Source organism: Nipponia nippon, unplaced genomic scaffold (genome assembly GCF_047370975.1).
Source record: "Nipponia nippon isolate SJK-2023a ecotype South Korea unplaced genomic scaffold, ASM4737097v1 scaffold_3, whole genome shotgun sequence".
In the NCBI taxonomy this organism is placed as follows: Eukaryota; Metazoa; Chordata; class Aves; order Pelecaniformes; family Threskiornithidae; genus Nipponia; species Nipponia nippon.
Genome location: NW_028262347.1, coordinates 49116387 through 49131370, shown reverse-complemented (window position 1 = coordinate 49131370; position 14984 = coordinate 49116387). Strand labels below are relative to the sequence as shown.

Sequence of the window (14984 nt, the reverse complement as noted above, 5' to 3'; positions counted from 1 at the left end):
GAGCCATATCTAGAGGTTAAAACTTTTTTCTCTGGGATTATAGTCTTAACTTGGAATTAGCTGGTATTATAAACAGCCCTGTCAAATTTAGCCTTTTTGTTTTAGTTTACGATGTTATTGCAGAGTGAAAAAGTAGATGAGACTAGTAAAAGGAAGTACTGAGAAGGAAGCTTCGGAGCCTGTGGGTGAAGAAGGGAGAAGCTGTCTGAGCGCTGGTCTGTGGACTGTAGGAGACCCTTCAGGACAGTGCTCTGTTAATGGATATCTGGAATGAGTAACTCCTGCTTTAAAGTAGTTAAAAACTCAACTCTTCTGCATGGGTTTGTGTCTTGAAGTGTTTGGCTTCTTGTGGGCAGCTCAGCATTGTAATATGAAATAGGAGAGTATGAAAGCCTAGTAGTTTAAATATATGGGACGCTTGATGCTTTTTGTAATAAGGACCGCATTGGTTTTACTCTCTAGGGCTTTCCAGTATGTCTCAAAGTCTAATGTTCCTTTAAAGTGTTTGTAGGTTCTTCTGAAGCCCTACATGTTGGATCAGTCTCCTGTATCTATTTAGTTCTCTCATCTTCAGGTTAAAATACCTTAAATTCAGAAAGCTAATAATGAGTTTAAGCTCCTGATAAAAGTTTTTCTACTCAGACTATTCTATACAGGACTTTCTAATCCTGTTTCTTAATCCAGCTGTCATTTCAGTCAGAGTTGACTTGCTTCGTGTGTAAAGGCCATGGCTTGGGAAAGGCAGAGCAGTACAGGCCTGCGTGGTTGGTTCATGGTACGAGACAATGTCTGATCGTTTCCCAGGCTCCTTGCAGAAGCGGTGGAGCGAGCTGCTTTGTAAAAGAAGGTCATGTTCTTCATGCCATGCATAACCATTAATTCAAAGGAAAGCTTCTCAGCTGCTTGATGTATATAGTAAACCGATCCAAATTTGTTGTTATTAATTGCCTATTAACTCACCTTCAAGACTGTTAAAATTTTCCCTTGCTGCTACCAAAATAGGAAGGAATTGGTGAGGGAATCCTTTGCATGAACATTGCTAACTTGTACTACTGAATTGACTTCAGACTACTGAAGTCCTAATTTTTTAGCCATCACTTCAAGAAGAAATAGTTTGGGGTCTTAAAGAAACTACCATTGGATGAAGCTGCTACTGCAAAAGTGGCAATCATGGTAGGCACCAGCAGTCCTTTAGAGTAAGTGTGGTAAATACCAGTGTTTACATCCACTGGTAAATACCAGTGTTTACATCCAGAGTCTAGGAACAGCAGCCAGTTGTTATTTCAGTTAGGTGAGTACATCTGCCTCCCAAGAGATTAAGCTTCAGAATGAAGTTAAATTTCTCTTTGAAAACTCACACAGGCATTTCAATAAGGGAAACTTGTCATTACAACACTGTTGGGCACATTTAAGGCTGAAGGTGATGTACTAAAAGCTGTGTTGCGGAGTGTCTTCCATGGTTGTGCCCTCTCCCTCTTAGTTGTTCAATCTACTTGTAATTGTCTCTTTGTAAGCCAGGCTATCTGAGATGCTTGCACTAAAACAACAACATGCCACTGAAATGATTTAACTCCTAGTTTTTCAGTTAGGCACGTTTAAACATACGGAATAGGGGTCTATAAATGCATACTGTTCTGTATGAACTTTCTGTTTTATTTGCATTCATTTGTATTTCTTGTGAAACAAGAAATGGCGAGTTTCTGTAGCCTTTCAAGTAGGTATGAGGGTCTGTCTTTTAAAGTAAGAAAACTGACCTTCCAGAGCAGAATACCTCAGACTTCTACAATGTGATTTCCGGATCAGTTTCTCAGTTACAATTGCTCCATTATAATAATATTACGGACAACATTTTTTTCCCCCCTAAGGAAAGATGTCATGTGATGGCTTGAAGCTGTGGAACATACTCAGTGCTGTGCATTTCAAACTAAAGTATGCAAAGGCATATTATATTTTTCAGTATCTTTAAAAGCTGGTTTTTTTTGAAACAGATTAAAATGGCATGACAACTGAAACATATGGGGACAGTTTTTATCACTGCAACCTCTTGGTATGTAGATCTGTCCAGTCTTCATTGAAGTAATTAGATTAAACAAAAGCTTTCCTGAGATAATCACTTTGCAAGCCTTTTCCTATATTACAGCAACCAGCTTTAGTGTGTTGTTGAAGGTCAAATGCTAGTACCAGCTAATGCTTAATATCTGAATGTATAGTGTTCAAGCAGATGTATAAATTAAATTGAATGACACAGGATATATAATTGCTAGAGCTTTGACTCTTGAGGTGTGAGTTTGCTTAAGTGTTTTAAGATTTAATTTTCTTAATATTAAAATGTATTTCCTGTAGGTTGGTGAAGCAAGTATTAAATGCAAATTCAATAATAGGAAAGCCTTGGGTGGGGTCTGAAGTATGCTAGGTCCTGTGCATCTGGGCAATAGTAATTATGCCACTGTTGAACTCTGCTGTTCACGTTTGATTGCCAGTGTGTGGCCACTGCAAACTATCACTTCAAGGCAGCCTTAATTTTAATGAATGTGGAACACAGATTATAGCTTTCTTCCAAATAGAGGGAATTACTAAATACTAAATTACTAATTGCTAAATACTTTCATCTATGGAGGACTATTTCTGGAGTCCTTTTTGAAGCATGCTTAATGTTCGGGGCTCCCTCAGTAGTAGCTGCTTTTAGACGCGGGGAAGGGGGGGAGATTAACATGGGTTTATATTTAAAGTGTTGTTACAAGAACACTTTAAGAAACATGTTCCAACTTCTTCTAGCTTGGTCAACACGGTATGTTCTGGTGGCACTAAATAGAGTTGTAATCTATAGTCTCTTCGTGCTTTGGTAAACATCTCTACATGTAGACTTCTATTTAGAGCTTATCCTTTTTCCAGTCCAACTACAGAGGCTTGTGAGGTTGTCAGACTTTTAACACTGATGAAATTATCTAACCTTTGTTTCATGGGTTTTGAATTATTGTCTTTGTCTGGTAACAATGCATACTCACTTAGCAATAAATACCAATCTGATTTGGGTAAGGAATTTAAGATGCAGTACTCCTCATAGGCAGCTGTAAGAACATGATACGTCAGTGATGCTATTACAGTTATAGAGAAGCAGGGTCTTTTCAGAGAGATTTGCACAAGTATCTGAATCCTGCCTATGAGAGTATGGCCTGCTACTGTAAGGTGCCTCTGCAGTACAGGACTTTTAGTCACTTGAGGGTGACAGACAATAGCTTTAAAGTTGCTCCTAGTCTCAGTGATATGTAAACAAAAGATTATCCAAAAGTTGATGTGCCTAATGAAAGACAGACTTCTCTTAATCATCTTGTGTGCAGTTTGTGTAAGCTGGACATTAACATAACTTCAGCTGAATTAAACTTTAAATAAGCTGGAACTTCAGTAATGTGTATAAGTGACTTTTAGTTATGATAACTGTTTCTTGAATTTTAAATTTGAGATATTAGCAGATTGGAAGTTTGACATGAGTTGCTTTTAATGATTAATGCTTCAGAGCTCATGCTACTCAAATGGCTGCTGCAAGAATTGAGTTGAGAACTGGAACACTGGACAAAAATAAGATATTCCACTAGTTAGAGATAAATATTATTAAATTATCTATGTAGCTTAAAAGTATGCTTTCTTTTATGATACTTGAATTTCACTGTTTATAGTTGCATTATGCATCTCGCCACTTTGTTACAAAAGTGGACTGTTGGAACTTGCTGTAACAGGAAGCTATTGAATGTTGCAAGGTTTGGTGTCAAACTGCATTAAGGATATTTCTTAAAGAAATTTGTAGCTAGATTTTTCTGTAGGAATCGGCAAAGAAACTATGTTAAGTCCATTCTGTACCCATGTGCCGAGAGGCTTTTGTACTGTCCATTGAAATGCCTGGTCAAAAAGGACTACTGGAGCAGATTCTTTCTGGTCTGATTTGATGTAACTATTGCTAATGTTTAACCAAGTTCTTATGATTTGGAGCAAAACCGCTCTTGCTCAGTATTCAGAATTTGAAGATTCTTCACACTGTTCCTCTCAATTTTCCAGAGCTGTTTCCTAACATGGATGTGCCCAATCCTCTGTAACACTACTAGAGCTGATCTGCAGAACCACACTGCTTTTGTAGTGTTAATGTAAGCTTATTGAACTTGTCTGTGAACCCGAAGGGTCTGTTGGTGCATAAGGACACCATTGAGGTACTTCAGAACATCTGAGAACCTCTTTCAGTATAAACTGTTAGTAATAGCTAATCACTGGACTATTATGTCTTAACAAAAAGGAATCTAGATGCATGGAGCTGATAGAGCCAGAGTGCAAAGCACAGTGTGAGCTGTGATTAAGCAGTGTTACTGCTCTTAAGATTACTTGCACATGAAAGCAAGTCTTGCCCTGGCCCGGTATTCAGTCTCAAAGCTTTTCAATGCCAAGTGAGCAGTGACTAGAGCTGTAACTTTTCCTGACCTCCTGTCTGTACTTGGATTTGAGTGTATTTTGGCCTCAAGTGCAGGGCTCCTGCTAGACGCTTGAACAGAGCTTTTCTTAATTAAAATTGAATCAAGTTTGATATAATTAGTTGTGGGGCATTCTGCTTGGTTTATTTTTGCCTAATTACCAACTGCAGCATCCTCTCCATAGCTATACAAACTCATTGGTCTGATCTGCTTCTTGTTATACTGTCATAGCTTGTGATCAGATGCCAATTGATAAATCCTTCTAGGCTACTAGTTGGCCAACATCATCCAGCTTTTGGGCATTAGATAAAGATGTGGTGTGGCTTTAAAGAGCACTCTTTAGTACATGATTACATGAATTTCTTCACTTACAGGGTACTCTAGCAGAACATGTAATAGTCAGCTGAAGAATGTGTGTTAATCAAAACTGCATCCTAGCATGCAGGTTAACACCATTGTCATGGACTCTTCAACTGTTGTAATATTTTTTGCAAGTAACTGATAAAAAAATGAAGATTTAAAATGAATTTTTAAATTAGGTACCTTGTTGATGTTATTGGATGTTGAAGTTTTATGCATATGAATATTAATTGCTTTATGATTTTTGTCACTCTCCAGAAAACAGCCATAGACAGTGCTTTGGACCTCAACATAGACACAGGGGTTCAGCCAAATAGTCCTCTAAGCCAGCAGGGCAATAGCCAGAAATCTTTGCTATTTGACTCTTTGCCTTCATAAAGCAATGCAGTCAGTGGTAACTGTTTGCCTTTGCTAGGCATATGGCACCTGAGGTTCTTGTTGACCTGGAAGTGTCTAAGTTATTGTTAATCTGAGCCTGGCAGTCATAATTTTTCATGGGGGGATATGTTGTTACTTGTGCTCGCCGCACCCTGTTACATCGATAAAGCTGACTTACATGATCAGACTTTGTTCTTCTGCACACAGCAAATCTTTATGTAGGCATGAAGTGTTTGTGCGTTCGCTATACTGTTGTGTAGATACATGTGTACATGCAAGATGTGTCAGCTGAGCGGGAATTAAATACAGAGCGCCTGTGCAGGTTAAGAATCCTGTGGGTAGATGTTAATTTCTCAGCTGCAGTGCTCTGATAATCAGATGGAAGAGCTGCTCTTAGTCTCTCTGTCCCTTCTGTAGGAAGGTGGTATTGTGCAATTTTCCCCTCTGTTTAAAGAATTAAATGCAGATACTGTGGGAGACTTGAGTTGTGATGAAATGGGCTGGAGCGGGGCTAAAACTGTTTGGACATGAAAATGCATTGAGACCTAGGTCTGCCTGAAGATATACTCCTACTTACACTACAAAAGTACTTCATGCATGGGCTAACTTAGTGTTGAAACTATATTCCTTGAGGTTTGCACAAATGAGTTCATGGGAACACACAAAAGCTTGCTCATCCCAAACTCTGAGGTGAAAACTTTAGTGAAAAGTCGGGATTTTTAACTGAGCATGTTCTTATCCTGTGTGGTGGATGCTCCAAACTCCATTTCCCTGGAAACAGATTTACTTCCAGGTGTTTTTAAAGGTTTCCTTTTCATAAAGAACCATATGGATATACCAAGCAAAATGCAAGACTTAAAGGCAACAGCTATACGAAGAATTAATGATTTAAGAAAGTATACTAATGCAAGGTTGTTTGGGGATGGGAAGCATCCATTTTATGACTCGTTGCTCTTGCCCCCTGAATGCAACCTAAAAATATTATAGGAAATATGAAGAAATTGTCCTTAAGCAGAAATTTGTTCTGTAACCTCAATACAAAGAGTAGGGTTGTCTTACAATGTATTTCAGTATAGCTGTTATGTGACTGAATGTATATTTATTCTTTCCCTAGACTGTACATGCCATTTGGCTTGGGGAACAGAACACGCCATGGGACAACCTCAAAGATATCTCTCCAGACGGGGTCTCTTACTTGGGTGATGTGTCTGCTCTCCTGACTGTCTTCATACCCAAAGGATTTATTTTCCTTTTGGAAATATTTTAAGTTGAAATCTTGTTCCTTCCTGGAAACTGTCTACACTAAAGACTGCACACATCATGGGTGATATGGCAAACAACTCGGTTGCATATAGTGGCGTAAAAAATGCTGTAAAAGAAGCTAATCATGGAGATTTTGGAGTTACTCTTGCAGAGCTCCGTTCTCTTATGGAACTTCGAGCTACAGATGCACTGCATAAAATACAGGAATGCTATGGAGATGTACATGGCATCTGTACAAAATTGAAAACTTCACCGAATGAAGGTAAGTCAATTATAACACTGGTATTGAGGAAACTCTATTTAGGAAAAACCTTAGTCAAGCAAACTACTTCTTTTTTTAATATAACAAAGTTTATAAAGCTATTTCAGTTACCATGATAAAATACTGTTTCTTACTTCTCTAAGGCAGAGGTATTCAATGGTAATAAGTAAGCAAGAGTCTTTTGAATTGGTCTAACTGCATGTGAGATGTTGGATTAGTGGTGAAGTTGCACTTCGGAATAAAGTTCATTGACATAGGCATCCCCATATGAAGTAGCAATGCAATGTAGCAATGTTTAACTTACTGTGAAAGTGCAAGTTTTGTGAATAGCTCATATGAGTTATAGTTCACAATTCAGATCATGCTGTCATAAAACACAGTTTTAATAGTATAATGTAGGGCTTATCAATGCTTCTGTGTTGCTACCTAGGTCTTATATTCCCTAATGCAACAATTTTTAAAACTGGTGACATCTGTTTTATATTTGTACTATGTTGAATTCTTAATAGCAAGATCTAGTTTTTAAATCTATAGTATTTCTGTAGATTTCATTTGATCTATACAAAGTAACTATCAATACAGCTTTAGGCACTAAGAGGTACTGTCACTATTAGTAGAAGGTTTGCAAAGTGATCATGCAATCTTATTCTCTAGAAATAAGCATCTCTAAAGAAGTCTTTGCCATGTTGGACTTGATGGCATTCTGTGAAGTGTGGCTACCTGATGCTTTTGCTCTCTAGAGTTATTACTCCAAGATGGATGTACAAAGGGAAGAAGGAAATAAATATATCGTCTCCTTCCTGAGAGCTTTCCAGAAGTTTTCCTTAAGATCTGGCCCTCTCTTACTACCCTGTTCCAGTGTAAATGAAAGCTATAAGCTTTAATTTGTGAAAGAAAGATGCAAGTCATATTGCTTAAGATATCTAAACCGTAGTATCCTGTACAAATGTGTTTACGTATTTTTATCTAACATTAACTCAAACTTAATGTGAAGTCCTACTGTTGGTAGTGATTGAGAAGTACTAAAACCAAGATTTTGGCAAATTGTGGTGTCTCAGCATTTAAGCACTCACATAGCTTTTAAACAACGTGGTGTCATGTTGGTGGCAGTAAAGTACCTGCTGTCTTAATCCTGGAGAGCTGTTGCTTTCTGTTCTTCAGAAATGCTGTGGAAATTTGTCTCCATGGATCAAGAACAGCCTACTAATGCCATAAGGTATCTCTGGGTACATCTGCATTTAGCATGTTTTGGCTTGATCTGCTTTTGAAGCCAGACTCCTGATTTCCAGACTCTTGAAATTACTTCAGTACATGAATTGGGTTCCTCTTACCAAACTGAAAACAGCCAGCTCTCATGCCTGACCTGCCAGTGAATGGGAGTAGACTAGTTTTAGGCTGAAGAAGAAATTTCTAAAACATGAGGAGTGCAAACTTATGTTCCTCTGCATCAACAGAATTATAAAGTCTAGTGCATGCGTGTGAAGCACTACTGTGTACAGGCAATGTAACACCCCTTAGATAGGAGCAGCAGTCTCTCATTATCCTGTTGATCTGTTGCATAGTATTGAAAGGCAGTCTCCTTTCTCAGTGAAAAGGGCTGTAGTTTTCTACTATCAGGAACTGAACTGAGAGTTGAATCCTGTTTTACAGTAATCTGCAAGGATTAAGGGCCGTTATTACCGCAAGCTAAGTGGGCGTATGATTGTAGATGGCCATGATGCACTAAGCACCAAATACCTAGTATACTGCAGGATTCACTTCATGTCCCTTAATGTAACAAGCAGGTTAACACACGGGAATGATGAGTGTCAGCATACTAAAACTAGAAAAGGTTAGATGCCCTTTCCTGTGGATTGATTCTGCTGTACTGAGGACTGTGTGATCGAGGCCTTTCCCTTTCAAAAGGATTTGACATTTAGAGGTACTGTTCTGCAATCAGTTAAATACAATCACTAACTTGATAAAAGGGCGCCATCTTTTTTCTGAAGTGTGAGAGAAGCTCATAAACGCAGCAAGGCCTCAACAGTTGAACATGATAATTGGCTCAGAAAACATTAAGTAGGATGAGTTAGAGCAGTGTCCTCTGCAAAGGTGTCATTTTGGCTCTGAAGCACTACATGAACCTTTAGAGAACCAGCCTCTCTGTCAGGTAAGCTGCTATAAATTTCTCAGAGGTAGTACTGGAGAGCTCTTGTAAAAGTAGAACTAGGTTTCTTCTTTTGTCAAATTCAAGTTGTACGTATAGAAATGGAGACATTTCTAATGGAGAAAATCTAGGCAAGATCCATGCAGAAAACTGCTATGTGTTACACTAGTTGTAGCTCTCTCAAATCTCGTGTGTACACCTGCAAGGCCCTATGACACTTCTTCCTATTCAGAAGCTTTATGATATGAAATGCTGACTTGTGTAATTACCAGTGGCTTCACAGCAGCAGTACAAGTAGTTCCGAAATGCTACAGAGTGGATGAATTCAGTTTGTGTAATTTCTTGCTCTGAAGTTGTTGACAATGTAAGGCAATGTCTGTTCTCAGGCAAAATGTGAATCAGACCTACCTGATTTGAAATGAGAAATGGGAACTGTCCTTTACCAGTATTACTAAAATAAGACACTCAGCAGACTTTACTGCTTAGTATTTAATGTTTATTATGTCCTTTACGTGTGTACTGATGTATACAAATGTGAATAAATGAATGTTTGACATATCTGTAGTAGTAAAAGTCCTTCCTATATTCTGGAGAGATGGACCACCATCAGTATTTCCACAGGTCTACATAATTTTGATTATCTAGTAACTTCTAGATTTCTAATAAAATTTGTATATGAAGCTTTAACTAGTCCCTTGCCTAGTATTTTTCAAACATAACCCCAATAACATAAATTACCCTAGTTAAGGTACATAATGAACAATATAATGGCTGTAGGTTTGACCTCAGGACTGTGGATTGTGAACTATGAAATTGCCAGCTGTGTGGTAAATGTAGCAAGTTGGTGCATGGTGTATTGTGGTCAATACTGAAAATACAAATGCTTTTTGTCTTTGCTAGGCTTATTTACTAATCTTCACTAAGTGGTTCTGATAGTAGCTTGACTTTATATAGCCTTGTTGGAAAATGCTTTTCATTCTTCAAAGACGGTTGCTGTATACTTCTGATGTTCTGCATCCTGGTACCCTGTGAAGGGAGGAGGAAAGTGGTGCAGCTGACATAATGTAAATAATTTTCCAAACTCTGCCATGCTAAAAGGAAGAGAGAAATGATATCTGTTGCAAAATAGCAATATGGTCCAGCCTTTTGGAATGGCCAAGCTGTCCTGAGTTTCTCTAGATCCTCTTGTATAGCTTGATTTTCAAAATGGTCTTGCAGTGCTCTTTGAGTTGAGAGTGAAAGTAAGCACCTCAAAGCTTGAACTTCAAGAAGTGTAGTGTTATGGCTAACCAGTAAAATTGCTCCTTTGTATTAAACCTCCAAAGCTGTGAATTCAAGGTGAATCTAAGAGAGTTAGAATAAATCTAATTTATTAATTAACACTAAGAGTATGTTTAATTTGTTCCACTTTTCAAAAGATCTGCACATAATATTTTGCTTTTCAGTTAAGTGATTACATAGCAGTTGTTAGCATTTAAAACTGAGCTTTGCAGTTCAGTAGTCTTTGCAAAGTGTCTTGAAACATCATGTGGTAGTTCTAGGAAATGTCTGTTAGAGGTGTTGAATACCCGACTTTTTATAAAAGCCAGTTGCAGTAGTCACTGTTCTTATTGATTACCGAGAGTGTTTGTAATGCCTTTATCACTAAGCAGTTGGGTTAATGACTAAAAAAACTGCTAGTAGGAAAATTGTTGTCTTTAAGTAGGTGCTGATCATAACCGTGGGGCCCATATGGTTGAAGTATCCAGATCATTGCTCTGAACGTGGCTGGACGTTTGGCTATTTTGCTTTGAAAAATGAGCTAGTGGCTTAAATTCTGAATGGTGGGTTAGGCAGCTGGAAAGTGTCGAAGGAGTAAACGGGAGGTGTACTTACAGAAAACCTTGAGTGCGTGACCTTGCACTGAATATACTCGGTATTCCTTTATTTTTAAGGACTTCGCTAACTCTTGAAGCATGCATTGCCTTTTAGTGAAGGCCCCTCACTCTTGCCTGCTAGTGTCCCTTAAGGGTGGTACAAGAGTTGAGAGAGAGAAGAGATATGAAAGAAATATGGCATATAAGAAAGAAGATGATAGGTACAAAACTGAGGTGACAGACCCTGCACAGTGCTAAATATGGGCTTTGTCTATGTAAGAGGAGAGAGAATGAAAGTGAAGCTTCAGAAGAGCAAACTGCTGCTGTCCAGGTGGAAGCAGCATCATTAAGTGGCTGCCTCTCTCCACATGATGCCTGGAGAGCTTCACCAGCTTTTTATAGTATTTTATATCATAAATAATACAAAAATATAATATAGTATTTTTATATTATTAATTATATTAAATATTTCATTATAAATGTTACATTAATTGTAGGATCCTAGGATGTTATCTCTGAATACAGAATCCCTACAGTGGGAACCAGAGCTGGCTTCACAGTCTGTGGTCATGCTAAAGCTGCATGGTGCTACTCAGTCTCGATAGTAGTAACTCTACTAATGATCTTGTCTTGCAAACTTGCTTACTTTGTATGAAGGTATGTCTGTTGCTATTACTCTGTTGCTATGTCATATTAAGTGTAAGTAGGTAGACCATCAGCTTACTTTGTATTGGCAAACTGTGAATTATAAAATATTACTGGTTTTCTGTAGTGACTCTGATTTAGGGATAATATTTATGTAATTGTATTTGAGATATGGCTTTTCAGTATTGTTACTGAAATATGGAGTGGGACTTGACTCCATGAATGGGAAACAGTCAATCACTTCTAATGTGAGGGTGAAATGTAAATAAGCATCACTAACTTTGTCTTGTTATTAAATAGGTTTAAGTGGAAATCCAGCAGATATAGAAAGGAGAGAAGCAGTTTTTGGGAAGAACTTTATACCTCCTAAAAAGCCAAAAACATTTCTTCAGTTAGTATGGGAAGCACTACAGGACGTTACACTAATTATATTAGAAATTGCAGCTGTAGTATCCTTGGGCCTTTCTTTTTACCAGCCTCCGGGAGGAAATGAATCATGTAAGTAAACTTTTTAAAAAGTAGGTATCTACCTGTATTATATTCCTGACTTTCCTGGTCCAACATGCCTATACTGTAAATTTGATGGGATTTCAGTCAGTGGAAGAGCAGTTTATTGTTCCTTATTGAGAGAACACTACTAGAACTCTAGCTTGCCTTAAAAGGGCAACATGAGATTTCCCTGGTCATGATCTGGTATCATTCTGACCAAAATAATGCCAAGGGTAAAGTGCAAGCAGCGGGAACAAGGAGTTGTCTTAGATCCAGTCATGTTTCTGTGCAAGTGATTTTTTTTTTTTTTTTTTTTAGCTACGCCTCAAATATTTAAGCAATATATAATTTGCGGTCATGTGCTTTCTTTGGGGAGTCAGCAAGTCTTAAATTTTCCTTAATTTGCAATATGACACTGGTAACTTTCTAATTTAAGAAATGAAGCTATATTTATACTTCTAAACGGAAGATGAAGGGATCTGGCCTTCATTGAACTGAATTTTTCCAATGTATCTGGCTTGTTAAGATAAAGGTAAAGTGGGAAATGTTGACAAAGCAGAAGGTGGTTAACTAATTGTCTAGTCTGGCATGCTTATGCTATCATTTAACAAGATAATAAGGACAGGTAACTTTCTATATCCACTTATGTTCAGATAACCAGGGGTGTAAATTCTAGGTGTTTAACTTCCTTGAGCTGCTCTAGCTTTCAGGTTCTTTAGCTTCTTTGTATGTTACCCTTACTGAAAATAAATGTAAAATTGTAAAGAAGGCTAGCATGGAAAATGTTTAGCAACTATTAGTAGTTCCTTCTGTTTGGCAAAACCTTGTTGAAATAACTGTCTACGTGAACTTTCTTAAATCTAAAACCTGTTTTCTACAGTATGTGGATCAGTAAATATTGGTGAAGAAGAGGAGGAATCTGAAGCAGGTTGGATTGAAGGAGCAGCAATCCTCCTATCTGTAGTTTGTGTGGTATTAGTAACAGCTTTCAATGACTGGAGTAAAGAGAAACAATTTCGGGGATTGCAGAGCCGTATTGAACAAGAACAGAAATTCACAGTCATCAGAGGTGGCCAAGTCATCCAAATACCAGTAGCTGACATAATTGTTGGAGATATTGCACAAGTGAAATATGGTAAACATATTTTTAAAGTTGAACTTTCTTTTATTTTTAAAAAAGGAACTGCAGTCAACATACCCAGTGATCTCTCGTAGGTGATCTTTTACCGGCTGATGGTGTACTCATTCAAGGAAATGACCTCAAAATTGATGAAAGCTCACTGACTGGAGAATCTGATCATGTTAAGAAATCTCTGGACAGAGATCCTATGCTGCTGTCAGGTGTGTGATATTTGACAATTCTTGAAGAAAGTGGTTTGTTTCTGGAGGTGAACTGGTTATTTAAAATTTCGAGGTTAAAATCTGGCAAAGTGGACCTTATCTAGGCTAACTCCTAAAGTATCTAAAAAACAGTGCAACTAGTACAAAACTTTGTCAAAGTGAGCAGACTCTTAAAACTGACAAACATTTTGTGTAGTTGCTTATGGTTTTCTTTTCCAGATAGTTTTGGCAATTACAGCTCTAGGGGAACACAGCGGTATCTATACGCACATCTTAATGGTTTCATCAACATGAAGTCTGAGAACTCATTTCCTTTGTGCTTTGCCATATAACTGCTCAAGACTCAGTGGAAAACCTCATTCAATCTTTCAGGTACACATGTGATGGAAGGCTCTGGAAGAATGGTAGTTACTGCTGTAGGTGTGAACTCCCAGACTGGAATCATCTTTACCTTACTTGGGGCTGGAGGAGATGAAGAGGAGAAGGAAAAGGAAAAAGAGAAGAAGGACAAGAAAAGTAGGCATAATAATCTTAAATCCCTGGGGAGGGAGGGGTGAACTCCTGAATGTTACTGGATAAAAACATGTTCTAGTCATCTGGAGCCAGAAATCTTTTTTTAAATCTCATACTTTCAGTAGGTTTCACAGGAAAAAAACCCTCAGGTCCAGTGACCTGGGAGTACACCACCACTAATAACTTTTGTCACATGGATTTTTAATTAAACTTCAGATCTCATTGATCAATTAGAGGTTGGAAAGTTTACAACTCCTAACCAGCCATACCATGTATAAATTGTTAAACTGCCATCTTGTGTAACTTCACACTACATTCATGTCTAATGGCAAATATTTGTTTATGGCAAACAGGTTATTACCAATAACTTAATAAGTATCTAGTTCTGCTTTTGACAGATAGAAAATGTCCTATATAAGGAGTTCTTCTATGACACTTGAAAGGGAAAAGCTTGTATCATTGATACTGCTGAGTTTGTGGATATCTTAAACATATAGAAGACTGATTTCGATAAAGGTGAGCAGACAGCTGCTTCTGCCACTCCTTTGCTTCCAGAGCCGAAATTTTGAATGTTCAGATATATACACAAGGCAAATCCCTAGTGGCACTTTTCTGTAAACTTATTTTTGGAGGGATGAGGGATTTGTAACCCAGAGCATTTTGGAGCCCTTCTGTGAAGTGTGAAATGGGCTGTCTTCCTTATTCTGAAAGACTTGCTCAGTAGCTGGAATTATAAGGTCGCTTATCTAAGCCATAGCCTTTATCCTGAGAATCAAAGCTTAGAAATGTTAACCAGTAATGTTTTGATACTAGCTCTCACAAGGTGTGTTCAGGACTGAGCTTTACCACAGCAAAAATTTTTGTAGAAACTGTTGTGAGGTCTCCTGGATGGGACTGAGTCTGAGGATTCTTGGCAGAAAAATATGCTTTTTCATTAGAGGAATATGAAACAGTAATGGAAAGCCATAAATGGAAAGCTATACAGAAACGTGCTTAGGAATCTCAGTGCCTTCAAACTGAAGTGGCAATTGTTGAAATGTGTGCTCTGTGCAGGAATTAGGATTGAACTGTGCTTTTTGTCGTCTTGTCCTAATCCACAAATATATTACAGTTCTGACTCTTCTTGAAATGTAAAGTAGTAAGTTTCTTCAGAAATAAGTTACAAGAATCGTTACAAGAAGAATTGTAAGTTCAAAATTAGTTTCAAGCTCAAGCGTTGTAGTGAAGAGTAAAAGGTGACCTGCAGCGCTTCCAGGGATTAGTGTGGAGCAGTTTTC

General features: G+C 37.9%; 1 protein-coding gene across 7 annotated transcripts in view; it reads left to right on the top strand.

Annotated features, from left to right (window-relative positions):
• Positions 1-14984, top strand: part of ATP2B1 (ATPase plasma membrane Ca2+ transporting 1) — a 66323-nt gene that overhangs the window by 21819 nt on the left and 29520 nt on the right. For all 7 annotated transcript variants that reach the window (XM_087764382.1, XM_087764384.1, XM_087764378.1 and 4 more), the window contains exons 2-6: positions 6307-6717; positions 11665-11862; positions 12734-12988; positions 13069-13194; positions 13567-13710. In XM_087764382.1, coding sequence (XP_087620508.1) covers positions 6513-6717; positions 11665-11862; positions 12734-12988; positions 13069-13194; positions 13567-13710 — 928 coding nt within the window. In that variant the 5' untranslated portion in view covers positions 6307-6512. The remainder of the gene's footprint in view (positions 1-6306; positions 6718-11664; positions 11863-12733; positions 12989-13068; positions 13195-13566; positions 13711-14984) is intronic.